This window comes from Labrus mixtus, chromosome 1, assembly GCF_963584025.1.
Source record: "Labrus mixtus chromosome 1, fLabMix1.1, whole genome shotgun sequence".
Lineage (NCBI taxonomy): Eukaryota > Metazoa > Chordata > Actinopteri > Labriformes > Labridae > Labrus > Labrus mixtus.
In genome coordinates, this window is record NC_083612.1 from 14,770,845 (window position 1) to 14,798,711 (window position 27,867).

The following is a 27,867-nucleotide window of genomic DNA, read 5'->3' on the forward strand; positions in this document are numbered from 1 at the left end:
CCGCACAAACAGTGAGTACCCGGGGCGTCCTTATTACGAGCCCCCTCTATCGTTTACCGTAAAGCAGTCATCTTGACACGTAAAGTTTGCTCCTCATTGGTTACGTTAATGTCCTGCTTCTTATTTCCACATGTTATATTATTTATTGCCCGCAAAGACATTTAACGCTAGCCACTCAAATGACCTTTAGCAGCATCTGGTAACGAGAGAATTACTGCAAGGGAATCCCTATTGCGCACCCATTACAAGTATTTGCAATGGGACACACTCGGGTAATAAATTGCAGTGCATGTGCTACTACAGGTAACTACGACAACATTTCCCAGGGTATAAAAAGCTGTGTTTTATATCTGTGCAGTTGCAGAACTAGTTAAGCTTGCTACCATTTGGCGTTAAATCCTCCTCACGGATCATTAGCTCGCTGTCATCCTCGCATCAGCTGCGCCAGTCATGACGTAGAGAGCCTTATATGGACACATGAGCTGGAGGGCTCGATGGCTGAGTGTTTTTTTTTTTTTTATTGTTGGTTGAAAATAATGTTAAAAAAAAAACGTGGTGCCATCTGTCTTCTTTTGAGCTACGTGAAATAGACTATACTTAGATTTATTTAACTGATGTGCACTGACCCAGCTCATTTGGGAGTTGATGTGTGGCCAGTCAAATATATTTGATGTATTTGTACGCCTGCTGATCAAATTCTGTTGAACTAAACCCTGTGTCTGTTATGTATTGACCTCTTTGGGCTATATACATGCATTGTCTGTCTTGAGGTCTGGCCCAAGTCCCAACATTTCTCTTTTGTGACTCAAGTTGACAGCACCAAGAAGCCCAGTCAATATTCCATTTAGTGCAGTGAAGCATGGGAAGAGCACTATTATATTACAGCCTCTTTTGTAATAGCGAATTGAAAAATTGTGCACAACAGTTCATAACGCCAAACAAATGTCGCAACATTTTTCTCTACAATGGATCGCTTGAGGTAGATGGTAGGATGTAGTAGAGAGCAAAACTGTTTCATCCTGCGTCAGCTCTTTTAGTGAGGCAGAAGATGAATGATAACTTTATTGGAAGCTGAATTAGCTGTCAATAGATTTAAAACAAGTAAAAGATAATAATGTGTTTTGTGTTGTCATCCTGAATTTTTTTTTTTATATATAAAGACAAATATAAAGTCTCCATGAGCATATAAGATCTTGCCACAAAGGTAATATAGGACTACTTTGTCATAGCCTTATACAAACAGATAGTCTTAATGATTGGGTAGGAGAAGATGGGTAATTATTTCATTGGTTTCTTCCTCCACAACGACTACATTGATTATCGCTGTTATAATAATAAACAGATGCAGCTTTCTTATCGCATGCAATATGACTGCATTAGTCCAATTCTGCCAATGCAGGCTCTCTTTCAATTCTTGAGCTGCTATGGTGCACGCTACCACTCCCTCAAGCTGAGAACACTGCCTAATGGCTGCCAAATGTGGACTTGTGTTCCTGCTGTCTATTAGTGAGGTGGTGCTTTGTTGTTATATTTATATATTTTGGACTTCTTTGAAGCACACACACACCCTCGCCTACATCCTTTTTGATTCCTCTTTGAATACAGCCAACTATATCTCGTTCCCTCTTCCCTCTGTTCCCCCTTTCACCTTTCCCCTTTCACTGACCCCAGTTCAAGGCTGTTTGAATGTAAAACAGGCAGGCTTCACACCCAGGGTCATATCGGCTCAACAACATAGGACAGAGCGGGTTTTGGGGCTAAAGCCTTCCACTTTGCCACAGGGCCTGAGTTTCTGATGCCTAGTGTTCTCTTTGTGTGTCTGAGAGGATATTTGAAGAACACTAGACATCATGTCCAAAGCAGTTACACTCACATTGACCCCTAGGGCTCCTAGGCCAGACCCTCACCCACACACACGACTAACCTACAGCTATACTATGAGTATAACAGCTCAAATTAGCTGGCATGAGCTTCATTGGATCTGGAATCTTTCCATCTCTCTGCTATTTCTTTCTGTGCTCTATTGTGCTCGACAATGTGGATTGACATATTGACAGCAATTGAAAGACATGATGTTTGTTCAAATGAGTTGAAATGATGAACAATACATCTTAGGTTCCCTGTCATCAGCAGTCCAATGGGGGGGGGGGGGGGGGGGGGGGGGGATAGTTTTAAGCTGAAAGCCTACTGTCAGAATACTGAGAACTGAGTAGGAGTGTGAAGGAACTAAGTGGCAACAATAGAAGGCATCTTTTCATTATTTAGGGAGAAGAAAATGGTGCTCCTTCTCACCATGAAAAAATAATGATGGTTGAAAACTCAGTACTGCAATGGTCATTACATAAACTGCTATTTTAAATAATTGAAAGAAGTACAAATGGTTAAATTCTGCTGTTAGTGAAGTGATAAAAATGTTGTGTATCTTTTTCAGCTCTTTAGTGTGATTTGTGTGTGTTGATTACATTTAAAAAACACTGATAATTTGATGACATTGTTCTGTCGAGAGCTTGTGTAAGTCTCAGTTTGAGATTCTGTTGGTGAACTCTTTTTTTCACCTGTGGTTGATGTACGATGAAGATAAAAAAGAGCCTGGTGGGTTTGATATGCAGAGCTGCAGATGTGTGATCCACTAAAAATAGAATACACGTGTAATCTACAAAGCACACAGAGAGAGTACATACGCCCACCAGGGTTGCATATTCCTCTCAATTTTGTTCTTATTCTGCATCTTGATCCTGATCTGTGTTACTGCCAAGATACTGTCACATATTAGACAGGTACAGATGGGATCTTTTTTGAGATAACTTAATTTCTGATTGTCAATAATAACCTTTTGATGTTGTACAAGTATACATTTAGCTTATTTTAAATGACCCCAGGTTCATAACAAGGGGCCCTTTTAATAAAACACATTGTTATTAATGCACCTTGAGACAGAGTGCCGTCTAATAGAGTGAAACTGCTGTTAGTAGGTGTTGCAATGTTCTTCAAAGGTTGGTTGCAATTGAATCAGGAATGACCTAGATTCTCTGATTTAATCAATTCACTACCAACCATCAAACTAACAGGAAACTAAGATGTTACGGCAAAATGGTTCTATGCTACAGTTTATGCATTTCAAGCAACAGCTAATATGTTTTATACCAATGATAAGGTTTGATTGTTGTGTTCCAAATCAGAGTGAGAAATGGTTCACTTGACCCATTGTGGAAATGTCAACCTAAACTAAAGATCCCCAAAGTTGCAGCAAAATAGTCGGACAGAAATCAGTCCTAATATCTGGATTTTGTTTTTAATGTTCCTTCTCAAAGTCAAATTATTTCAAATGACTAAAAAATATCAGTATATAAATACCAACCTTGTAGCCGATTAGTAAAGTGATAAATGAGACTAAAGAGTTAAAGGTCATTGGGGACATTAGTCATCATCCAGCCAAACACAGAGAAGTTGAAACCCAGTTGGGAAGTCATGGGACTGGGGCTAAGGTCATCGATCGCCTGACGGTAGTGTTTTACTTCTGGCTATTGCATTTACACTTAACACATTATAAAGGTGATTTTCAGTTGTGAAGATTTTCTTGCTGAATCATAGGGATGTAAAGATTAATCGATCGTGAGGCAGTTGAAAATTGATTCAAAGGAGTCACGGTTGACATCGGTACTCTGAAACAAAAATCGCAATAATATCGTGAGTGTAAGAAGCTGTAGAGCAGAAATTGGGGACGCACCACCGTCTTTTAAACCGGAGGTGTGGAGGACTTTTGGCTTCCCCAAGACAGAAAATGAAAGAGGTGAGAAGATAACAAGACAAGACAAAAACTGTGTGAAAATATTGTAAGAAGACATGGAACTACACAAACAGCACAACCAACATGATGCTGCATTTAATCGACACCAAGGCCAAATCCCACTGACGAGCGGGTTCTCAGCCCCACGCCCAAACGATTGCAAGAGCCAAGGAGATTACGAGGTGCATTGGTGTTTTCATGAAAAAATTAAAGGAATCTCTTTCAGTCATCTTATAATTTTGTAAAATAAATCGTGTGAGAATCGTATCGTCAACGCAGTATCGTGAATCGTATCGTGAGTTGAGTGAATCATTACATCCCTACTGAATCAACTTAACTGTCTTTTGTGTGTCATAAAGCTCCTGCAGTTAGTGCTGGGCAATTAATCAAGTTTCAATTTCAATTACAATGTCGTCTCCCCACAATCATGAAAACAAGATCATCGAGATGAAAGGATTACTGCGCTGCATGCCGTGTTGGTTTTGTCATGTTTTTGTTGTTCTGTTTTGGCCTCAAGAGTTCATCACCAATACCTCAAAAACATAGTTCATGTATTTATATTTATTATCATACATTATAATCATGTGTATAATCATGTACTGCTTTTTTGTGTGTTCAGAGTGTTTAAGTTCAAGAAGTACATGTGATCCAGATGTTGTAAATCAATTAGAGTAATGGTGTTTAATAAATGGATTACGATTTTTGCCATAACTGAGCAGCCCTACCAGCGGTTATTAGAAGGCAATAGAAGAATCCCACTGGCTCTTTTTTCGAGGTAACCAGGGTGATGCTCCCCTCTGTGTTGACATAATGAATACATCATCCCTTCAGCCCTTTATTGCAGCCGGTCCAAATTAAAAACATTGATCAGGTTCGTGTCTTCTTTTATGTCATTAACAAAAAACTATTGGAGATGGATTGAAGCGGGTCTTGGTGATATTTGGTTGTTAATGCCTGACGCTTCACTGCAGTCATGCTGAAAAAAACCACAGGGCCAATATGATCTAACTATAGACAGTGGGCTGGGTTCACATTACAGGTCTGAGCTGTAGTCTTTGCCAGGCATAACGTCTTAATACAGACTGACAGAGAGACATCAAGCTACTACAGGCCAGAGTTGATCCATTCATGCTTTTCAGTGCAGCTAAGGCTTTAGACTGCAACTCAAAAGTCATCTAGCTAACTAACATAACATTGGTACACATGGTAGCAGCTGTGGCTCATGCCCACGGGATTAGAAGAAGAAAAGGCAGAAGCAATCCCTCACTCGCTTCTTCATATCTACTTTCATTTCCGCAAAACATGATTATATTACTCTTTTCTTCTAAAACAAACATTATTAACCCTGAAAAGCAGTTTTCTACCTGCCTCACTGTGTATGTGCAGTATACTGACTTACTTAATGTAGTTCACTCTCCATGCCACCCAGTTAAATTGCAATTGTTACTGTGGCCACTGTGTAAGTGTAACTGCCTTGTCAATGTTAATGTGTTACAGAGAGGTGAAATGTATCCACAGGCAGCAACAGTCTAGATGTAAGCAGCTTTCATGACTGACGGGGAGGAAGTCTTGCTGCTTCAGGGCTGCGCTCATTAAGTCAGCAGCTTTATAAGCTTCAGATACTTGGAAGTTTAGCCGAGTACGTTCATAGACAGAATCAGTGGCTCCTTAATGCTGTGTTTTGCTGAGTCAAATATATATTATATATATATATATATCCCTCTCTCTGACTGCTAACTTAACATCATATTGATTAAAATGAGCATCCAGCAGACCTTCATGCTTTCATCTTACTTGCTTGAGGGGCTTTTTTTTTTTTTTTGCTGACAAATAGACGTAGATTTCTCATCTCTTATTTAACTTTCTTTTTAAAAACCTCGGCCTGTATCTGCAATATTATTGCCCCTTAGTAGATGAAAGTAGCCATGCAAGCAGAACTCTTAAAATCCGGTGCTTAGACCGAAGTGTACTTTTTTTTGTCAACATGATTAAAACACTGGTGATGGGAGATTTAATATTCTAGTAATGACTTTGAATACCCAATTCTATATTAAGAGACCCCCAAAACAAACATAAGAACAGTCCATCTCTAAATGGACCCAGAGTGTCCTGTCAATGAAGAAACATAGTGATATTTAAGTCCTAACTGTTTGCTTGTGCTGTGAAATCGCCCATTCTTGTTTTAAAAGTTGTCAATATTTACCACTATGCCATGTGTTATTGTTTATGCTGCTACTAATGGATCATCCTATTGGCCATCACTCTGTACTTAGTTGTTCTGTCCGCTCTGTGTGCATGTGGATCAAGAAGAACAAAGAAGAAGCAATAATGATGTTTGTCCTGTTTAAGGCAGATACTCTCCTGCTTACCAGCCTGAAACAAGGTCCTGTCAGGGTTCAAATTATTACCTTGCTGTCACTTAATGGACTGACACGTTTTCTTTAGTGTGTGTATGTGTGCGAAAGAGAGAGAGGGAGGTGCAGAGCAGTCCTAGACAGTGCGTGACGGTGACCGCTTTTTAATTCCAGCTGTAATGTGCAGGAAGGAGCGAGTGCCGCAGTAATAGTATAGCAAACGCAGCACCTCGTCTACTTCCCTTTCTCTTACATACAATGTTGTAATACGCCGAGTATAATCTTATCACAATCTTCACTGTACCTCTATCCCTGACTGTCACTTCAGATTATACCACTGGTTGTAATGTGTTCCTGTTTACTGACCCAGTGGTTCCCAGCCTCTCCTCCTGTTCTCCTGAATAATAAAAGACACAAGCCGTCATCCTGACTGCACTGTTACTTTGAGGCCAGCTTGCCTGTCTCCCAGGTGCTGCTTGTGCTGCTGCTGTTCTGCACGTGGCTCCAAACTGGCAGAGGCAGCCACTGTATAATTTTACCTCGCTGTCCATAATCCAAATCTTAACATATTTCTGCTCATTGAGCATTTGCAAGTCTGCTTTATACTACTATACTACACTTTGCACGATTAGATGATGCTTTTTAACACAATGGTTCTGAAAAACAGCATCTTCTGGTGCTTTCTAGTTTTGTGTTACAAGGTTTGTGTGCTCGTCTTACCAACACAACCTGCCAGTACCATGGTGGTTTAAGATAACTTGCATGCTGTGCTAATCCTCTTGTAATATCTCACCCTGCTAATGCAATATTCATGTAAGTGCCTTTGAGTCCTATGATGGTCTGCTATTAGTCATTTATACGACATTATATTTTATTTAAACCTAGAAAATAGAAATTCAAAGCGGTGAATACTCAGTGGGCAGAGCCGTAAAGCAGTAGAATGCATGAAATATAGTTTCAATAAAGTTTGTGCAGATCTAGGAATTTCCCAGACTTGCTTAAAATATGGGAGTGTTTTGCAGTTATATTTTCCAATTTCAGGGGATTTGTCTTTGTTGCTTGATCTGATTTTCTACCTCCCTATCTGTCTGTCTTTTTCAGGCTTACGGCTCAGGGTGTGATGTGGTGATCTTGGCGAGCGATTTTGACAGTGTACAGATAATCCCTGGAGCTCAGAATGGGAACATACAGGTGGGCTGTGTGGAGTGTTCCCACCAGCTTGGCAGGGTAAGTGTTGACTGCACAGTCGGACACACTCCCACATGCAGTTTTCATTTTTCCATCCAGCCAGAAGACATTATGAATTAGCCTGAGCATTAAGAAGCACATTTAGCTCTGTGTTTGCTTCCGTTTTACTGCCCATCCTACACTCTCATTGCTATCCTCGCTCTCCTGTACCACTCCCCACCTACCCCTCTCCTTGGGGAAATGGCTGAAGCACTGATGGGGTGAGTAATGTTTTGATGATGAACACAGCTCTTTATTTTTAGATTGCTGCGTCCTATGGAAACACAGTCTGCATCTTTGAACCTCTTTCTACCAACCCAAACAAACGCCACAAGGTAAGCACAACTGTCTGACATGTTTCGTCTTTAAAATCAGTCTAAAGGTGTGATCCCACTTGTATGCCAATAACGTTGCATGGTGTGTGTTGATTTCCTGTCGCTAACAGAAGCTTAGCTATCAGTGGCAAAAGACAGGACAGTTCTTCCTTGATGCCATCACCTACAACCTGGCCTGGGACCCACAAGGTACACCAGTGCTTTCTGTATTTAACGGAGTAACTCACTGTGCAACAAAATGAATCCCCAATACTCACATATCCTTTTACAGCCCCCCCCCACACACACACACACACACACACACATACATACACACACACACACACATACATACACACACACACACTGTTTGTCTGGAACAAAGAGCCTTATGTAAGAGTCACAGTGTGCATGTGGTTCTGTGTTCTGTAGTAGTCAACGTGGGACGATAGGTGTGTAACATTGTGTTTTTTGTGTCCTCAGGGAACCGTATCCTAGCAGCAACCGAACGGCTCCAGCTGTGGGCTCCTCCGCTTACAGATGCCCTGATAGAAGAGGAGGATGGGCAGCTGACAGAGGACAAGCCCCACCCTGTCCTCAATGACTGGAACTGTGTCTGGCAGTGCAAGTACGTTTTTTTGCTTTTGTGCAAACTGTAAAAACATCCGGCATGATTAATCCGAAAAAACATTGCTGCTCCAAGGTTATGTACATTAGGTCAGCAGCAGAAATACAAACCAACTGCTTCCTTGATAAAGAGCCAAGAGATTTTATTCAAGGAAGCAGTGGGTAAGAAGTAAATTGCTTCATAGAGCAAATACGGAAATAGCCAGACAGCAAGCTAACCGGTAAATTGATTTGAAAGAGTGTCAAGCAGACCTGAGCGTTTTCCTCATTCTCTCCACGCTCAACCCTTGTTCTGTTGTCTTGTAAATGTCAATTGATTGGAAGTGAAAAAAAAAACTCTGCTTGTCTGTGAAAATACCAAAGTTTAAGGTCAATTTTCTCTTTAAAAATTTTGGTTGAATTGAACAGATGGGCACAGTTTTCCCTCTTTTTGTACATGGCCCTTAAAGAGTAACATGGAAGCAAAATGTTTCTGTCTCTTTCCATCAGCTGATGTTTACTTTTTCTCTTACACATTAAAGGGTCCTGAATTATTAACTTCAATTCGTTCCTTTGAAGGTTATATAATTACCCTCTCTTTGCTAATAAAAACCTATAGGCTGTTACTGATTTCCCAAACCCTGCACATCGTCTGTCTCCCATGAAAGGCTTTTATGCACTGTTGTAAGCCATTCTATTGAGTCTGTGGCATGTGCTGAAAGCTGTGTAAACAGACACAGAAATATAATACCATATTAGTAATTGCCATCTGATGACACATGTTGATGTCCAGGAAATTCACTATGAAGAGGAAGTGTAATCTCTGAAATGACTCTTGAACCTTGCGTACAAAGTAACCGCCCAAACACACTGACAGCTGACTTTCTGCAGGAGAATTTCCAGTGGAGAAGTGAATTTAGCTGATACCGTTGTTTATGCTTGTGTCTCTCTCAGGACTGCTGCGTCTGTTCACATTGCCAAGTGGTCTCCTGACGGGGAGTACTTTGCAACCGTTGGGAAGGTATACGACTCCTGTAAACACATAAAAATATAACAAATTGTAGAGTAGGTTTTTTTTAACTGAGAGATCAATAGTGATGATAGTGTATAATGTTTTTTTTTTTGCATTTGTTTGAATACACAGGATGACTGTTTACTCAAGGTGTGGTATCCCACCACGGGCTGGCGTTCTGCAGTGGTGGTCCAGGACCCTTATGATAAAAAGTCTCCCCTCGTCCACTTCTCCTTTGTTTATCTGGCTCACCCTCGCTCGGTCACTGGCATGTCCTGGAGGAAGACCAGCAAGTACATGCCAAAGTAAGAAACCACACACACAATGTGTCACAAAATCCGTTGCCAGAACGTGCTTGTCTTCTTCCCAGGTCTGACAGTTTTCTGTGACTGTAGCTTTAAATGTAAGTGAGCTGTGTCTGACCACGCCCCTCTAGAAGGGCCTGGGTGGCTTGGGGTTTGTCGCACCATGCCCAATTGTTTACAGTGAGAAGGCAGACATAAAAGGCAAAACCTAGCTGTGGGAGTGTCAGCCATCTGGGGGAGGGGTTACTGCCCTTTGTGATGTCACAAAGGGAAAATCTCCAAACGGACTGTTTGAGCACAAAATTTCTTCTTGTTTTTTTAAGTACCTTTCCTTGGAACCTGAACAACAGGAGTAGGCAATCTGCCAGATGTACATTATGTCTGTTGTTAAGTCCCTGTTTAGTGCTTGGTCACTGTGCATTGGTTTGACTTTTCTGTAGCTTTTCAGAAAGAAAACAATAATTTATAACCGTGTTGGAAGTAGCCACTGAGAAAGAGTGCTCTGTTGGCTGTTCCACAGACTGATTTCATTAATTTAATGCAGTCTCTCCTCATATTTCATTTTTGCCTTTCCTTTCTCCTCAAGAAAAAGATCTCAGGCTGAGCAAAGAGTATAATTCAGCTTCTGTTACAGTTGTGATCAAATCTATTCACTGTTCACATTCGAGCCTCCAACAAGACCCTATAAATATTTTTTGGTTTTGTTTATCAATGTGAAATGTTTTATGGATTTAGGCAGAAGGACCACTCTGCTTATTTCCTCTCATGCAGCCAAATCTTCAGATATGAAATTTGAGTCCTCCCACTTGCATGCCCACTATCGTATCTTTTTTTTCAATAGCATAATGAATCGTGTCCAAAGTGGGTGTTGTTAGATGCATTGGGTTTTTCAGAAAATACCTAAATGACTTTAGAGGTTATGAAGCTACATCCTCCTGCTGATTCCATCATGCGTTTATATGCAGAATTCTGTTTTGTCTGGACGCTGAACTGAACTCTTTATTTCCTAATATTCTGCATTGCATTTAGGTTTACCATTTAACAGTTATAAACCTTGGAAACACAGATCAACCGTAAAGTCATTACAGATTGTGTAACATTCTCCTGTTCTTATCTAGGGGTTCAGTGTGCAATGTCCTGCTGACATCCTGCGAGGATGGTGTGTGTAGGCTGTGGTCTGAGACCCTGCTACCAGAAGACAGCCAGCTTGGGGGACAGATATCTGAGAACACACACTCCTTCAGCTCCAGCCTGCCAGGCCTGGCAGGAAACAAGGACAAGATCCAGCATGCTTTGGAGGTACACTCACTTAAACTGTCAGATCTGCCAGGGAAGAATCATAAAAGAGTATAAAAGATGCTGTTTTTGATGAAGGAATAACATCAAACTGTCTTATTCCTGTGCTTTGTTTGATTAGTCAATCCACCACCTGAAGCATCTGCGTCGTGGTCGTCGACGGTCCTCTGCTCTGGTGGCTCACAGTGAGCTGCTGCCCTCCCAGCTTGGCACACAGGACGCACACACTCACCGCCACATCGCACACCATGCCAACGCCCTGTGTCACTTCCATATCTCGGCCAGTATTAACCCCAACACAGGTAGAGTGTCTTTGGTTGGACTGACTCACAAGCTTTCTATATTTCTTCACTGTTGAATTTGCTAAATTTCATTTCATTGAGTTGCTTGCAAACTGTGTCTGCAAGACACAGAGGCTGGGTAAAAGCTTTTACATTGTTATTGTGTCCTTGTTAAAAAAAAAACGAGTTAGTAAATAAATTATTAACTATTGCAATAACAGAATTTGTTATGGATAAGACACGAGTTATGCAATGGAGTGATACAGCAGAAATGTCTGGTGACTGGAAACAAGTGAATCACATCATCGAGCATGACATTTAATGCAGCTGTGAGCCTACTCTAAGCTTGAGTAATTTATTATTTAACCTTTTCCACAGTTTTTTCATCCATATATCCCTTTCTCTGTCTACTTCGTATTTTTCCTTTTCAGATATCCCATCAATTCTTGCTGATTCTGCAGTGTTCAACCCAGACGATGGCTCTGGTGGTGGAGGCTTTGTGGTCCACTGGCTTAACAACAAGGACCTCAGTTTCACTTCCTCCATGGACCTCTTCATGCTGCAGCTCCGTAAGTTCTCTGAACAGCAGCTGGACCAGACTACTGAGGACCCCCTGGACCCCGAGGGATCACAGATGAAGTTTGACTTTGGTATGACCCTCAACAGTTCAACACACATTCCTCACATCACATCAGCTTAAAAGCGGCTTCTTTTTGTAACAGCATGTTGTTTTCTGTCATTCTAGACCTGGACGAGATGTCTGACAAAGCGTCTTCAGAGCAGGGGGAAGAGGGGGAGCCAGGGGAGCAGGGAAGCACCAAGGCATCCTCCCCTGGATCCAGCTCCAGCATGCCTCTGCCCTCCATGCTGCTGGAGAGGAAGATGGAGACCCTGATCACAGAGTGGAACAAGAGCCCTGACATGATGTTCACAATCCACCCTGCTGATGGATCCTTCCTGGTGTGGCATGTGAAGTACCTGGACGAATTCAACCAGGGAATCTTTAGACAGGTCCAGGTGAGCAGAACAATAAGAACATTAAGAATTGATCCTGCTTATATTTTCCCCAAGCAATTGAGCAATAGTTTTCCAAACTTTTAATGTTACAATCTGATAGTGAAACATTTTCTCACGCAGGCACTCACACACACACACAGTAGCAGCTGGGTGGCTGTGGTTAAACTTTGGGGGAGTGATGAGTCACTTTACATTTGACACAGTGTTATGTAAGATTTTATTCTGTCGGAGGAGGCGCACTCCTCTGTGCATGTGGGCTTTTCAGTCTCTGTCGTGTCATGGTTCATGAAACTACTTTTTCTAAAGTTGGGATCTTTTCTTTTCTGAATTTTTGTTGGGAATGTGTGTGTGTGTTGTAATAAGATATGACTCTTTAAACTTTATTTAAAAGTAATCACACACATAAAAACGTTCTTGTGTGCAAATTGTCAAGTCCTTTATAATGTTATTGCAATTACAGAATCTGATCTAATCCCTAATCTATGATACTGTGTTTATAATTTGAAATTATTGATCAGATATAAACTCAAGTTTAACAGAGGTTTATGATTTCTGATAATGACGTAACACAATTTGCATGTTTAAACAACAGACACACTCAGTCCACTCATGGTTGTACTGTAAGTTATGTTTCAGTTAGTATTGTTCAGCACATCAGCCAGGCAGAACTCCAATGTAATTTCCCATATAATCACAGAATGAATGATGACTACTGACAGCTGTTATGACCTGTGGCCATTCCAATGTGTCATTTAAACCAGTGAAGGTGTTGACTGGCACCGGTTAAAAGTAGTTCACTTGATGTTTTAGAAGAAGACGAGATAAAAGATCCTTTAGGAGTCTGACTTTAGTGGATTAATCTATTTTTCCAGCCTCAGTCTGAAATTAGAGTCACTCTCTGGTGCACCCAAATTCAAATTTTCACGTTCACATAGTCTAATTCTCACCTTGATATGCAGCTAGATGCTCACACTGCACCCGGCTGTCTTAGAGGAGGGCAGCTCTGCAGCACAAGCAGGCGTGAGAAGAACAAAACACATTACCACAGCGCTGCTACTTGTCGCTGATGCTGATCCTTTAAAATATGCTCGGATTGGCCCAGATAAGATCTGCTGCGGGGAATTTAACCAAAAAAAGTTCACGCAGCGTTTCACATGTCTTTGCTCCGATGTGATGACTTTACATTTATTGCAGCTATACATAACCATGTTTGATTCCCATACCTGAAGATCTGTGATTTTATTACCAGATTACAATAAAATAACAAAGTTTTTGCAATGTGAACTGAGAACTTGAAGTGTTATGTAAACTATTAATGTGCATAATCCAATGTAGAAAGTGGAGGTGTGCGCATGAATTATGTATTAATATAATAAAGATAATGGCATTTAGCATTTTCTTCATTGTTGTTGTAACTGATGAACTATAAAGCACATTGTATACCTTGCTAATTAGGTCTCTACAGAGCTGAGGGACCACAGAGGATATTTACCTGTGATAATGTTTTTTACATTTTTAATTAATTCCCACTCCAGGTGTCCTTCTCCTCCCGTATTCCTGTTGCTTTTCCTACCGGCGATGCCAACTCTCTGAGTAAGAACATTCTGATGTACGCCTGCACTTTGACCGAGACTGACAGTTCGAGCTCAGGGGAGCAGGGGAGGATGGCCGCACGTGTGTCCCACTCTGCTTCGCTCTCAGTAGGCCTGGGTTCACCCGCCCTAGCATCGTCTCCCAGCCCTCACCCTGGCATCACTCCTGCTGTCATGATGGTCTCCAAGCATGTAGATGGATCTCTAAACCAGGTAAAAGATTGTTAGGAAGAGTCGTTTATGCATGCTTTCATAGATAGATAGATAGATAGATAGATAGATAGATAGATAGATAGATACTTTATTGATCCCGAGGGAAATTCAAATAATAGGAAATAATAGCCACTGCTGAAGGTGTTCCTTCTACCATCTAAAAAGAATCACACCAACACCTTGATATCTTTTCCTTCCTAAATAACTAAATTCAATTATATTTTAATTTCTTGGTGCAAATCAACTTTTTAAGTCCTCGCTATTATTTTGTCCCCTCTGTCTGCAGTGGGCGGTGACATTTGCTGAGCGTTCTGCCTTCTCCAATGTACTGACCGTGTCTCACAAGTTCCGGTACTGTGGCCACCGCTTCCATCTGAACGACCAAGCCTGTCACACAGTGCTGCCTCTGCTGCTAACGTCCTCTCACCATAATGCCCTGCTCACCCCGCCCTCAGCCCCAGGCAGCCTGGAAGGAGAGCAGCCTCAAACCTTTCCCCTCCCAAAAGGTCTACCAAGGTATGAAACACAGGAACAGTGGAGGAAGAGAAGGGAGACAGTAATTACTTATAACATGATCATACAACAAAAGACAGGGGTAAGGGCACATGGTTTGAAATGCCACAGATGCTGCTTAGTGTAACACATCGTGACACGCTTTCATAACTGATGGTCTCATTCTGCTCTGCATGAAACATGAGTGCTAACACAACATTCCTTTTTCATTAGCAGGAAGCAGCTCCGTAATGCAGCTACAAGGACCTTCCACGATCCCAATGCTATCTACAGTGAGCTCATCTTGTGGAGGGTGGACCACATCGGGCCCCTGTCCTGCACTGGAGGGGTCTCTGAACTGGCCCGTATCAATTCTCTGCACACCTCTGCCTTCAGCAATGTTGCTTGGCTGCCGACACTCATACCCAGCTCTGTGCTTGGTAAACACACCATACATTTTAAATATGGATGTGCAGTTTAACTTTAGGCGATAAATGACAGTGCAGAATCATCCTTGTGATGCGTGAATAATGATCAGGAACTTTAAGGTCAAAGTGCATAATCTGACCATCTGCCATTGCTCACAGAGCCGTTTAATGATGGGTTCACTTGTCAGGACAAAACTGTACTAAAGTAAAGCACGTTATATAATGTCATTGCATACCTCTGATGATGTTTGCAGTCCAGTCTTACAAACTTTTTGGTTTTGTCCATCAGGAACTTACTGTAACAGTGCCAGCGCCTGCTTCGTGGCATCAGATGGTAAAAACCTGCGTCTCTATCAAGCTGTGGTGGATGCCAGAAAGCTACTGGATGAGCTGTCAGATCCTGAAACGTCTGTGAGTGGACAAACACAATCATAACTGCACAAAAAATAAGGTTATTGCTCATTGGGGTTTGATAATCTCTGTTTAAAGACCCTGTTCCGGATCTCCTACTGTTAGTCTATGGAGTTTTTGTCACAGTGGACCAGGCACAAAGTCTTGCCTGGGCTTGTGGGCTGCAATATTCTGGGCCAAAAATGTGCATATAACTTGAAGGATTAATTATCTGATATCATAAACCACCACATCATTCACTCATTTTGAATTACTGTTGTAGACATGATTTTCAGCTATTTTTATTCTCAAATGTTACAAATACACAACAACAAAACCTCTTCTACGTCATGCATACAGATATCTTTTTAAAAAAATTTTATGTAGCTTCAGTTCCTTTATTGAAGCAAGTTTTTCTATCACTTGCTTCTTAACAACATCAAGGCAACATTTTCTGTAATTCAAATCCGTATTTCCGTTATTTCTTCAGCACACTGGTCATTCCAAATGCAGTACACTAAGTGGATGGTTTACCATTTTATGTGTGTGTCTGTGTTTAGAAACTAGTGGGCGAAGTGTTCAACATCGTCAGCCAGCAGTCCACTGCCAGACCTGGATGTATCATAGAGTTGGACGTCATTACAAACCAGGTTAGGAGCTCCTCTTTTCCGTTTTTCACACCCACTACAAGTCGGTGAGGTTCAGCGCCTGAAATTCTAAAAGGTTCTAATCAGTAGACATAGTAAGTGTTTGATGGTATCTCCATATGCATCCAGTGTGGCGCCACCACCCAGCTGCTGCACGTCTTCCAAGAGGACTTTATCCTTGGCTACAAGCCTCACAATGAACCAGAGGCATACACTCCGGCCTTCCCATGTGGTGAAGGTAAAGCACATTGTCTTTTTTTTTTTCATTTACTTTTACAAACCTATTTGTTTTGAAAGACAATAATGATGTGATTTCACTACATCCAGATATCCAGCCGGCCCCATTTTCTGAGAAGTTCTTCCTGGTGGTGATAGAAAAGGATCTGAACAGGAATTCTGTCTTGCAGATGTGGCATCTGCACCTAAAATCTGTGCAGGCTTGTGTTGGTAAGTGTAGAGTTCACATAACCTCATTTCCATAAATGGAAATTTTTCAGATATTTAAAGGCATGCAAGCATGAATTTTTAATGTGAAGCCTACCAGTTTATCTACATCAAAGTGCCTCCACCAAGCTAACATATTCCTGTATCTCTGTGCCCAGATGAGCCCAGCCCAGATTTTAGCTTCCAGAGCCAGCTCATGGTTCCAAATCAGGCTGTGAATCCTGACTCGTCTCCAGAGACGTCACCGGTGAGACCCCTGCCACGGTCATCCTCCACAGCCAACCTGCAATCAGCCAGCAAACTCATCCTCAGCTCCAAGCTGGTGTACAGCAAGCGTCTAGACCTGCCCCACGGGGTGGAGGTTACCAGGGCAACCCCCTCTGCAGGTTCGGATTGGTTCACAGTTTTCACACATATGACTCATGTAATCGTGTTCTTGTCAGTTTAGAAATAATATTTATAACCTCCATGTTTCTCCCTGAAGTTGATTATCTGACAATAAATTTACATTTTGAGGGTATATTTACACTTGGTTTAGAATTAGGAAATTTGCTTCTATTTGCATTGTTTTCATCTTTAAGTTAGGCCAAATAAAAACAATACAGGAAAGTGGGCACTACAAACATGTGTACATGCTCTGCTCAGTTTTCCTTCTGCCTTCTCTTCCTGTTAGGTCATCTGAGTTCCTCCTCTATCTACCCCGTGTGCCTGGCTCCATACCTGATTGTTACTACCTGCTCTGACTCTCGCGTGCGGTTCTGGCGCTGTGCTGTGGAGGGTGATGAAGGTTTTAGTGAGGATGACAGAGACAACCGTGCGTACCGCTGGGAGCCATGGGTCCTGATGAATGAGGAGGAGGACAACAACAGCGCTGTTAGCGTGTCAGGCCGGCCTGTAGCCGTTTCCTGCTCCTACATCGGCAGGCTAGCTGTGGCCTTTAAAAAGCCACGACAAGGACAGGTAGGAAGTTATATTTTGTATTCATAAGGTGTCTTAAGTGTTATGAATCAAATCTATAGCAATTTGAGAATTTGTTTCCACTGGTGCTATGACCTTGTGATGGAATATACAATGAAAATGTAAATGCAGTGAATACGTCTGTTTCGCTCTAGAGTCTCAATCCTCCAAGAATAGATAACGATACCAAACATCTGCACATGAATACATATTTATGGGAAGTGGAGAATGGTAAGGAAGGAGCTAGATGTGATAAACATAAACATTAAGCATTATATGATGCAGTGCGTGAAAATTTGTACTGACAATCACAAAGTATGAGTTTATGTTGTGTTTTTTAAATAATCATTTTTAGCTCTTTTGCCCTTAGTGAAGAGAGGACAGTGGATAGATTAGGAAACCAAGATGAGAGAGTGGGGGAATGATGTGCGGTTAATTACTGAGCGTTGGAGTCGAACCAGGACTAACCCGCTTCAAGGACTTTAGCCTCTGTACATAGGGCTTGCAATATATCTACTGGGAGGGGGTGCACAACCATGCTCTTTGAAATAGTTATTTAATAATATAAGTTACTCATCTGAAAATATTCTAATTGTTAAATATGTGTAAAATAAAACCTGAATGAAAAATGTAAACTTTACTAGCTAGGTTATCCACCTTTGAACATGTGACCCAAACGACTCAGAGATGACCGGGTTGATAACGACTCTTTAAGAAACTAAGTCAACAACTCAGCTAACAGCTCTCATGTGAGTCTTCCTTTGATCATTAACATGCTAATGATCCACAGAGGCTTTCTATTTCTAGCTCTGTGAAAAAAATCTTCAACTAAGTTCAGTTGTCTTTGGATCAAGTTTCAAATTACAAGCCAGGCTTCTTAGAGGCTTGATAATAACTAGAACAGGTGCTCAGATCTCTGAGATCAACAGCATTCTCTTAAGACAGGAGAGCAACTTTTACCACAATACACCAAAAGCTACCCAAACCATTAAGCATTTCTGCCTACTTATTTGTCATCCCACATCATAGAATATGTAATGCAGCCATTACAGTCCTTATTAAAAACAGGTGTACCTCAATACTGAGATGAGTGGAAGCAGGCATCCATTTATCACAATCTTTGTCGAATTTGATCTTTTTCCTCTTGATAAGGTGTTACGGTTGGAAATTTGACTCCCAGGTCTCTCTGTTCATAAAAAAAAAAGTCATCACTTTTTGTAAAAGGGATTTCAAAGTAGGAAAGTCGGCTTCAGATACCGAACTCCAGAAGTGGCCAACACCTGCTCTGAATTCAACTCTGAATTTGTCTGAAACTTAACTTATTTCACTGTCCAGAGCAGCATTACAGCATAAGGACTATATGGACAGCATTATCTGATAATGAAAGAAAGAGCAGATACATCCACTTAGAAGTGGTTTTCAGTGAAGTTGAAAACCTCCACATCTTTTGATTTTTAATTGGAAAACCTGCCGTTTGCTCCCCAGATTGTTCTTCAGTGTCTTTGTGTTGATTGTCCTTTGCTGCATGCTCTGAGTCTTTATTTACCTCATTCATCACACCAGTTGTGTCTGCCCATCTGGCTTGTGCCTTTGTCTGATTAGAAATCGATCCATTTTGATTGCCTGTGCACATCACACTAGCTAGCATTAGATGAAAGGCCAAGCTATGTTGTTGCTATGCTAGTATGCAGTGTTGCCAGGTTGTGCAGATTCCTCCCTTTTATTAGCATATATTTATTAGTAAAACAGCGATATGATGGAAACTTTTAAATGCTTATAATAAAGTATACTGTGTACATATATATAACACATTTAATTTAACGTATTGGCTGCATTATCATATGATTAGAATCTACCATGGCACCAACTAGGCGAGCCCCTCACTGAATAACACTGTCTTAAGACCACAGACTCAAAGTAAACCTTAATGTGCCACTTTTAACCCAAATGTGTGCAGAGGTGTTCATGAAACTCAGCATTTATGAACTCCAGATAGATTCTATTCATGACCTCTGCCAGCTGTCTCCTTTGGAGAAAAGCCAACAACGATCCTTCCTCATGCGTGTGATCATGTTTTGACTCAGAGTGTGCACAGAGAAAGGGCTGTTCACAGATGGGTCCGTGGTCTTTGTGTTTGTGAGAGAGAACAGGGCAAAGAGGGGCTGAGTGAATCAATGTGCTGTGTGCAGCTATACAATGAAACAAGATTGTACCTATTTTAAATCGCAAAAAAAAAGCATAAAATCAATATGTGGCGTCAATGCTGATATTGTGGCGGGCCGCCACAAACAAATCAATGAATGGGAAACACTGGGTTCAAAGTGCCTACAGTTTTTTTCAGATTTGTTCTCTTGTTCTCAGCTGCAGGGCTCTGGAGAGGATTTCTCCATGCATGTCTCCATCTATGAGTGTGAGTCGACTGGTGGATCTGAGTGGGTTTTAGAGCAGACTCTCCATCTAGATGACTTTACCAGACCCACTTCAACGCTGGATCCCAGAGTCAGTGTGGACTCCAACCTCTTTGTCTACAGCAGGTCAGGAGGGCTCGCCTTGTGTGTTTGTATCATGTTCTGTCAAAGTATGAATGTGTCATTAGTAATCATTTTCTCCTTGTCAGGTCTGACCTGTACATGACCAGAGACCACAGCTCCCCCAACATAAAGCACTACGTCCACCTAGACTGGCTGTCCAAGGAGGACGGCTCTCACATCCTCACTGTGGGAGTGGGATCCAACATTCTCATGTACGGCCGCATCTCGGGCATGGTCAATGAGCAGACGAGCAGCAAGGAGGGGGTGGCTGTCATCACCCTCCCTCTAGGGGGCAGCATCAAACAGGGCATCCGCTCACGCTGGATCCTGCTGCGGTCCGTGGACCTCCTGTCCTCTGTGGACGGCACACCATCTCTGCCGGTCTCCCTCTCCTGGGTGAGGGACGGCATCCTGGTGGTGGGCATGGACTGTGAGATGCACGTGTACGCTCAGTGGCATCAGGACAAGAAGCCTGGAGAGGGAGATGAGGGCAACCTATCATGTGGGGACATTGCTGGAGGACAAACCACAGGTTCCTCCTCAGTTTTTGAGGGGAGGGCAAGGTCCAAGAGTGTGTTTGAAGGGAATACTGCAGTGGATGAGGCCCTTCGAGCCCCGACAGGACTTCAGGAAGGGGGACTGTTTGAGGCAGCTCATTCCCTGTCCCCGACTCTTCCCCAGTACCATCCCACCCAGCTGCTGGAACTCATGGACCTGGGCAAGGTTCGCCGGGCCAAGGTGAGTCTCTACCTTATTTAGCTACTTCAAAATATGCAAATTTATAGTCAAATAGATTTACAGGTTTATGTCCACAGCATTAAAATGCCTTTAGCACTTTCACCCATTGCTTTTCTCTTTATCAGGCCATCCTAGCTCACCTGGTGAAGTGCATTGCTGGTGAAGTTGCAGTGGTGAGAGATGTGGAGGCAGGTGAGGGCGGTTCCAGGAGACATCTGTCCAGGACCATCAGTGTGACTGGAAGCACAGCAAAGGACACCATTGTAGCAGGCCGTGACGGAGGCAGAGACTACACAGAGATCAACTCTATCCCTCCCCTGCCCCTCTATTCTCTCATGTTGGCTGACCTGGACACCTCATATAAGGGAGCGGAGGAGGGGGGCAAGGGAGCAAAGGTGTCTGATGGTGATGGAGCCAAGAAGTCTGGAGAGGACCAGTATTCTGATCTTTTCCAGGTTGGTACAGTTAGAGAGCTGTGTCTTTGTAACTGAAGGTGTAATCCACTGACCCCGTTTACTCATCTGTTATCATCTGTTACCTCCTCATTTGTTAAAGGTGCCAACGGTTACCACCGATGACTTTGTGAACTTTGCCACTGACAAACCAGAGAAGAAGTCTCGAGTTATCAACCTCTCTCAGTATGGACCGACCTACTTCGGACCCGAGCATGCTCAGGTATGGCTGAAAATTTTAGAATGGGATCTAGCTTTTATAAACACATTTTCAATCTTTTAACTTAGAAACGTTATGATACAATCCAATATAGTTCTGTTTTGATTTCCCAATTGTAAAGAAGACAGTGGTTTTTGAAGAGGTAATATATAATTAATACGAGATTAATGGCGGCGTATATGGTTATAACAGCACAATAACAATGTCATATTCTTTCACAACCCCAAACTATGACGATGAGTTGACTTCTAAAATGGTAGTGAGGCTTAAGTTAAAAAAAGGCTGATGTAAACAAAAACAAATCCGGTTTTAAAAGACATATATTATCCCAGCAAATTTTGAGCATTGACATTTAAAGGTCACACTGTCAGTCAGAACATCTGAACATCAGCATGATTGCATTCTTTTAAAGATTTAAGTTTCAGACTATTTTAATTACATTTTAATTACACCAAAAGGGCAATTCAGTTTTACAGCATACCAATAAAAACACAACATGTCGTTCTGGTGTCCTTGTTGCTCTTGTTATTTTTTTTTTTACTTTTTAATTTAACCAGGTAATTAAACCATTGAGATCAAGATCTCTTTTACAAGGGTGACCTGGCCAAGAGGGCAGCAGCACATGTCATAATAAATATTACATGGTTAAGAAACACTTCCCAGTCGTGATCACAGATTACAATTCAATAACACAGGCACTGTCCAAAGGTCTCACGTTTTTTGTCTTTTAAGATCGAGTGAAAGGCTTCAAGTGAAATGAGATCTGCCAGTTTCAAGTCATTTTGCAGAAAGTAAAGTAAAACTAAATGGTTCCTTTTTTTTTTTTTTGCCCAGGTTTTGTCCAGTCACCTCATGCACTCCAGCCTGCCAGGACTGACCAGACTCGAGCAGATGTTCTTGGTGGCCTTGGCTGATACAGTAGCAACCACCAGTGCTGAGGTCGCCAGCTCCACTGATCAGAAGTACACAGGTCGGTATACATGCATGCTCAGATAGACTACTGTCATATCTGTGACATGTACAGTAAAATGTACCAAGGTATAGTTGGATCACAGCCTGTCATGTCTGTATATGGGTAAGTATTTCATTAGTTGGCCAAACAAAATACCTCTTTGATTCTTCCAAATTTTATTTAGCTACATTCTGCCCTGTGTGAGTATTGTTTTGTATGCTCAAATCCATGTGGCCGTCACCTGTGCAACCCAAGCTCTTCTGTCTGAAATAGTAACCTTGATTATTCAAGTTCTTCAAAGTGAAAGGCACGATCTGATTGAAGTGTCCTTGAGCAAGAGACTGACCAGCGCCATGGTCTTTATTTCTATTCTGTGCCTACACTCTGATCAGAGCAGGGAAGGACAAGTCAAAAGAGAAGAAGTAATGTCTTGTTTTGTTGCACTCACCTTGTATTTAAATTCATGATGCACATACATACATACATACCTGTTAATAGACTTGTTTAGTAATTTAGCGTTTCAGCTCGCCTCACCATCCAGCAGTCTGTTATCCTTGTTAAGAGATAGTCCTGTATTAAAGTCGACTAAAGGTTGTAGACATTAAAGCTAAGAATAATTTTTTCTTGATTGTGTGTTCCTGGATATGTATCTCCAGCCATCAAATCTTAACATAAACAGCAGTGCTTCAACTCTTATAACTCGACATAAACAAACACTGCACTTATTCCATTATCTTTATATTTTTTTCTCCAAAATGTCCATCATATTTATTTAGTCTTTTGAAAAGGAAGACATTAGCAGGTTGTTCCAGGGCAAAGTAAGCATGGGGACGGTAAGAAGGTTCAGGGACAGAGATATGCTCTCTGTCATCATTTGCATGAACTCAAGTGATACTTGAGTTTTAAAGGGCTTTGCTCTCTGTCAAAGGGCGGCCATATTAATAAAGTTGTCATTGGAATAACTGTGACAAAGCTGACAGCTCCCTGCTGTTGTGTTTGTGCAGGTGCTGAGGCTCTCGATGAGTGTGGATTGAGGTATCTGCTGGCCATGCGGCTTCACACCTGCCTGCTCACCTCTCTGCCCCCCCTCTACCGCATGCAGCTGCTCCATCAGGGTAAAACACACTGCACATTATACATTGTAAATTACATTATAAAACTACCACTATATTATCAGGCGTTGTGCTCATGAAATGTATTTCCCTGCCTTCCATCTTGGGAATGAATTCAGACATTTTGCTTACATCATTCCCCCTCTCCCTCGATCTCTCTCCATGGCAGGTCTATCAACATGCCATTTTGCGTGGGCCTTCCATTCGGAGGCAGAAGAAGAGCTGCTGAACATGATCCCTGCCATGCAGAGAGGCGACCCGCAGTGGTCTGAGCTCAGAGCGGTGGGAGTGGGATGGTGGATACGTAACATCAACACTTTGCGGAAAATTGTTGAAAAGGTACCAGGACAAATTCAGAGAACTAAATACATTAATTACAATAACTTTTTTGATAACTAACACCCACTTATGCAGGTATGATAATGAAATGAACAATGAAACATGAGGAAATAAAACAATAGCCAGGATTAAAAACCATAAACAGAATAATTATAACAGAGAAGCAGTACAATAAAAATAGGAAGTAAATAAATAAGAGAAGTCAGGGACAACTAATTAGAATCGAATATCATCGAGAAGAGATACATCTTCAGCAGTGATCTAACAATGCCGAATGACTGAGCAGTTCTTATGGGGATAGGACGACTGTTTCAAAGTTTCGATCCCCTCTGTTTTCTATGTTTTGATCTCTGGACTTCCAAGAGCAGTTGATTTGTTGACCTAAGTGGTCTAACTGTAATACGAAAGTGCAAGAGGTCGACAAGATGGAGGAGGGAGGCGCTAATCTATTTAAAACCTTAAAATCATCTCGGTAGCAGACAGGAAGCCAATGAAAAGAGAATAAAAATGAGTGTAATTCTGTCATATTTCTTTTTCTCAGTTAGCAGCAGTTTTGTGTGAGTTGGAGACGTCACAGGGATGATTATTCTAAACCCACATACAAAGAATTACTGTAATCCAGCCTAGATGTGTTGAAGGCGTGGATAACTCTCTCAGAGTCATTTTGACCGAGATAGGGTTTAACTGTATCCAACAGTCTCGGCTGGAAAAATCTGTTTTTGACAGCTGAGGTGATCTGCTGGAGTGGCTTTGTAAGAAGCTCTGCACATTACAAATAACTTATATAGCTACCTTCTAGGAATATCTTATCATTTTGAATCATTTTCAACAAAACGAAGACATTTATGATATTTGGAAATGGAGAATTCAAGTTCTATGTTCCATTAAAGCTATCAAACCTTTAATTTCTTCTGATTTTTACAGGCAGTGATGTTTTTTGTATCTGTAGTCCTGCATTCGTCTCTGTACTAACCAGCTGGAATGCATTTCCTTCAGGAATAATTCATAAAGACTAATGAGCACTCAGTATCAAAATGAAGGGTACATTTTTACAAGCATGTCTGACAATATTCAGTTCAAGTTTTGAAATGTGGATTATTGTGTTTTTGAAGTTTCCTTAATATAAACAAATAAACGGAAACTGTGATCCTGATTTGGTAACTTGAATATTTTGTGTCATCAGATCGGTAAAGCTGCGTTCCAGAGACACAACGACCCGTTAGATGCTGCTCTGTTCTTCTTGGCCATGAAGAAGAAAGCTGTCTTGTGGGGCTTGTTCAGGTAAGGCACGCTTTCTGAACACATAATTATTTTTGAAATGATCAACTGTTAAATTTTAATTCAGTTTCACATAAAAAAAAAAAAAAACTTTATGGGACACTGAGCTGTGTGTTATTCTCCTCTCAGGTCTCAGCACGATGATAAGATGACTCAGTTCTTTAAGAATAACTTCAGTGAGGACCGCTGGAGGAAGGCAGCTCTGAAAAATGCTTTCTCCCTGCTGGGGAAACAACGCTTTGAACAGTCGGCCGCTTTTTTCCTGCTGGCTGGATCGCTCAAAGACGCCATAGAGGTGTGGACGTCACACACTCAACAACACTGAGAATACACAGACGTGGCTTATTACTGTTTATTCTGTTCCAACACTCCATTTTCATTTTCCTAGCTGTGTAAACTTGGCATAGGCTTGTTTTATGGAAATACAACCTACTGTAGTGTGAAGGTGTCTCTGTACAAGAGTGAAATGACTACATCCTCAACAGTGTAACTGTGTGCAGATGAGAGGCCTGGATATTCTACAGCCTTTAAATCACATGAGAGAAGTCTAAATTACACTGATAAGATGCATAAAACGCCTGCTCAGTTTCCCTTGGCCTGTGTTTCCATACAACACAGTCATAATATGCAGATAGCCTTAAAAGGCATAGAAACATGAGCTTTATTACCTCAGCTCCACATACTGTGTTTTTTATAGTGGAAACTCCTACAATGTCCTCACATTACTGTATTTTAATTTGTATTGACTCTCACCTGTCCTCTGCTGTTCTGTGTTGTGTAGGTGTTGCTGGAGAAGATGGAGGATCTCCAGCTCGCCATGATAGTAGCCAGGCTGTATGAAGCTGACTTTGAGAACTCATCCACCTGCCAAGGCCTCCTTTACGAGAAGGTCCTCGGCTGTAACAAGGATGGAAGTGGTTACCACTGTTCGAGACTGCACCCTGACCCTTTCCTCCGCAGCATAGCTTACTGGATCATGAAGGATTACACCCAAGCCCTCGACACGCTGTTGGAGCGAATCCCCAAAGAGGATGATGAGAAACCTGGTCAGTTGTTTGCAGGAGGTTTCAGTCAGAATTACACAGCGAGATCCACTAAAGCATCTTTTACCTTGTTGTCTGTGATTAAAGACCTTTTTCCCTCTCCCCTTTTCTCCATCCTTCTGTGGTAGATATAATGGTGAAATCATGCAACCCTGTGGTATTTAGTTTCTATAACTACCTGAGGACACACCCACTGATCATCCGTCGCCACTTTGCAAATCCAGAGGGCACAGCCGCTACAGTGGGCCTCACTGCTGAGAAGAGCAGTGCAGATGAGATAAACCTTATAGAGCGCAAATTGTTTTTCACCACAGCGAATGCACATTTCAAGGTGTGTTCATGAGTAATAATATAATAACTCTCTCTAGTACAATACAAATCTTCTGATGTAACACCTGTTCTACTAGAGTTGTTTTAAAGTGTGTGTAAATGTAAATTTTAAAGGAAATGTGACGTTTGGACAATATGTTAAGAGTGTCTCAATCTTCTGTAGGTGGGCTGTCCTGTTCTAGCTCTTGAAGTACTCTCCAAAATTCCCAAAGTTACCAAGAAATCCAGCTCGTCACCTACCAGTAAAGCTTCATCAAAAGCAAACTTGACCTCCAGCCAACCTGTGGAAAATGGCACCCAGGGAAGTGTGGACTGGGGCTTCCCATCAGCCCCTGCCCCGGCATGGGGAGGGAATGACAGTGCAGGAGGGTTAGACTGGAGCCAGCCTTTGGTCAAGGTGGAAGATGATGGACTGAAGCTGGACTGGGAGGATGACAAAGATGAGGACTCAGAGGAGGAGGAGGATGATGATGGTGGTCTGACCATGAAGAAACCAGAGGCTGAGACCAAAGACGGAGGCACAGAGAGCGGGGGCGACAAACTGCAGAGAGAGAACTCACAGGTAGGATTAGATGATTTAGATGGCTTAAATGGCTTCCGTAGGACACACATTAAACCCTTAGATGAAAACCTGATGACCCTGTAATCCATGTTTGAGTATTTTTCTAAATGTCTTTTTGTTCCCTCACAAAAAAAATCACAATTTAATTTTGCAAGAAAAGAACTGAGCCTTTATTTTTTGTTATCTATAAATGTATCTTTTGGTGAAGTCTAAACCCAGAACAGACTCCGCTTGAGACCAATGAAGACATGCTGCTTAAAGGTCATGGAGACTGCAAAGCGTGGGCCTTTTCTTTTAACTCAATCTTCTGTATTTCAGTGCGAGTCAGAGGTGGATGTGATAGCGGAGCAGCTGAAGTTCCGTGCCTGTCTGAAGATCCTGATGACAGAGCTGCGTACGCTGGCTACAGGCTTTGAGGTGGATGGAGGGAAGCTCCGCTTTCAACTCTACAGTTGGCTGGAGAAGGAGATAGCAGCCATGCATACGATCTGCAACTATACGGTACACCCTAGTTATACTTGATCATTTGGTCTCTAATATTTTTTTCCACTTGTGAAATATTAGGTTTAAGTGAGTGAGGTGGAGTTATTTATCATATTTCTGAACCCAAAGGTGGAGGGGAAGGAGGAAGATTCAGAGATCGAGCGTTGGGGAGAGCGCGCAGCGTCAGTTGACATATCAGATGACGCCTTTGAGCGTACAGACGCCGGGGCCTACGAACGTCACCAGATGGAGCGACGCCGTCTTCAGGCCAAGCAGCAGCACTCTGAGAGGCGCAAGGCGTGGCTGAGGAAGAACCAGGCCCTGCTCAGGGTTTTTCTGTCCTACTGCAGCCTTCATGGAGCCAAGGGAGGAGGAGTCACGTCTGTCCGTATGGAGCTGCTGTTCCTTCTGCAGGAGAGCCAGCAGGTAACTGATAACATTCATGTATGATATATATTTCTACTT

The 27,867-nt window shown here is 42.0% G+C and overlaps 1 protein-coding gene across 5 annotated transcripts in view; it reads left to right on the forward strand.

Annotated features, from left to right (window-relative positions):
• The window catches only part of dmxl2 (Dmx-like 2), a 44,208-nt gene that overhangs the window by 525 nt on the left and 15,816 nt on the right, over window positions 1-27,867 (forward strand). For 3 of the 5 annotated variants that reach the window (XM_061034266.1, XM_061034283.1, XM_061034293.1), the window contains exons 2-34: window positions 7,243-7,368; window positions 7,632-7,703; window positions 7,814-7,892; window positions 8,166-8,310; window positions 9,243-9,309; window positions 9,433-9,605; window positions 10,724-10,904; window positions 11,023-11,203; window positions 11,614-11,832; window positions 11,928-12,199; window positions 13,735-14,004; window positions 14,291-14,520; window positions 14,731-14,936; window positions 15,214-15,335; window positions 15,875-15,964; window positions 16,091-16,199; window positions 16,289-16,408; window positions 16,564-16,791; window positions 17,079-17,365; window positions 19,724-19,896; window positions 19,980-20,631; window positions 20,757-21,086; window positions 21,187-21,306; window positions 22,138-22,273; window positions 23,260-23,370; window positions 23,537-23,706; window positions 24,890-24,987; window positions 25,114-25,279; window positions 25,766-26,030; window positions 26,156-26,358; window positions 26,521-26,919; window positions 27,238-27,420; window positions 27,532-27,828. In XM_061034266.1, the coding sequence (XP_060890249.1) occupies window positions 7,243-7,368; window positions 7,632-7,703; window positions 7,814-7,892; window positions 8,166-8,310; window positions 9,243-9,309; window positions 9,433-9,605; window positions 10,724-10,904; window positions 11,023-11,203; window positions 11,614-11,832; window positions 11,928-12,199; window positions 13,735-14,004; window positions 14,291-14,520; window positions 14,731-14,936; window positions 15,214-15,335; window positions 15,875-15,964; window positions 16,091-16,199; window positions 16,289-16,408; window positions 16,564-16,791; window positions 17,079-17,365; window positions 19,724-19,896; window positions 19,980-20,631; window positions 20,757-21,086; window positions 21,187-21,306; window positions 22,138-22,273; window positions 23,260-23,370; window positions 23,537-23,706; window positions 24,890-24,987; window positions 25,114-25,279; window positions 25,766-26,030; window positions 26,156-26,358; window positions 26,521-26,919; window positions 27,238-27,420; window positions 27,532-27,828 (6,480 nt within the window). The remainder of the gene's footprint in view (window positions 1-7,242; window positions 7,369-7,631; window positions 7,704-7,813; window positions 7,893-8,165; window positions 8,311-9,242; window positions 9,310-9,432; window positions 9,606-10,723; window positions 10,905-11,022; window positions 11,204-11,613; window positions 11,833-11,927; window positions 12,200-13,734; window positions 14,005-14,290; window positions 14,521-14,730; window positions 14,937-15,213; window positions 15,336-15,874; window positions 15,965-16,090; window positions 16,200-16,288; window positions 16,409-16,563; window positions 16,792-17,078; window positions 17,366-19,723; window positions 19,897-19,979; window positions 20,632-20,756; window positions 21,087-21,186; window positions 21,307-22,137; window positions 22,274-23,259; window positions 23,371-23,536; window positions 23,707-24,889; window positions 24,988-25,113; window positions 25,280-25,765; window positions 26,031-26,155; window positions 26,359-26,520; window positions 26,920-27,237; window positions 27,421-27,531; window positions 27,829-27,867) is intronic. The other 2 variants (XM_061034274.1, XM_061034305.1) reach the window with 1 other exon arrangement.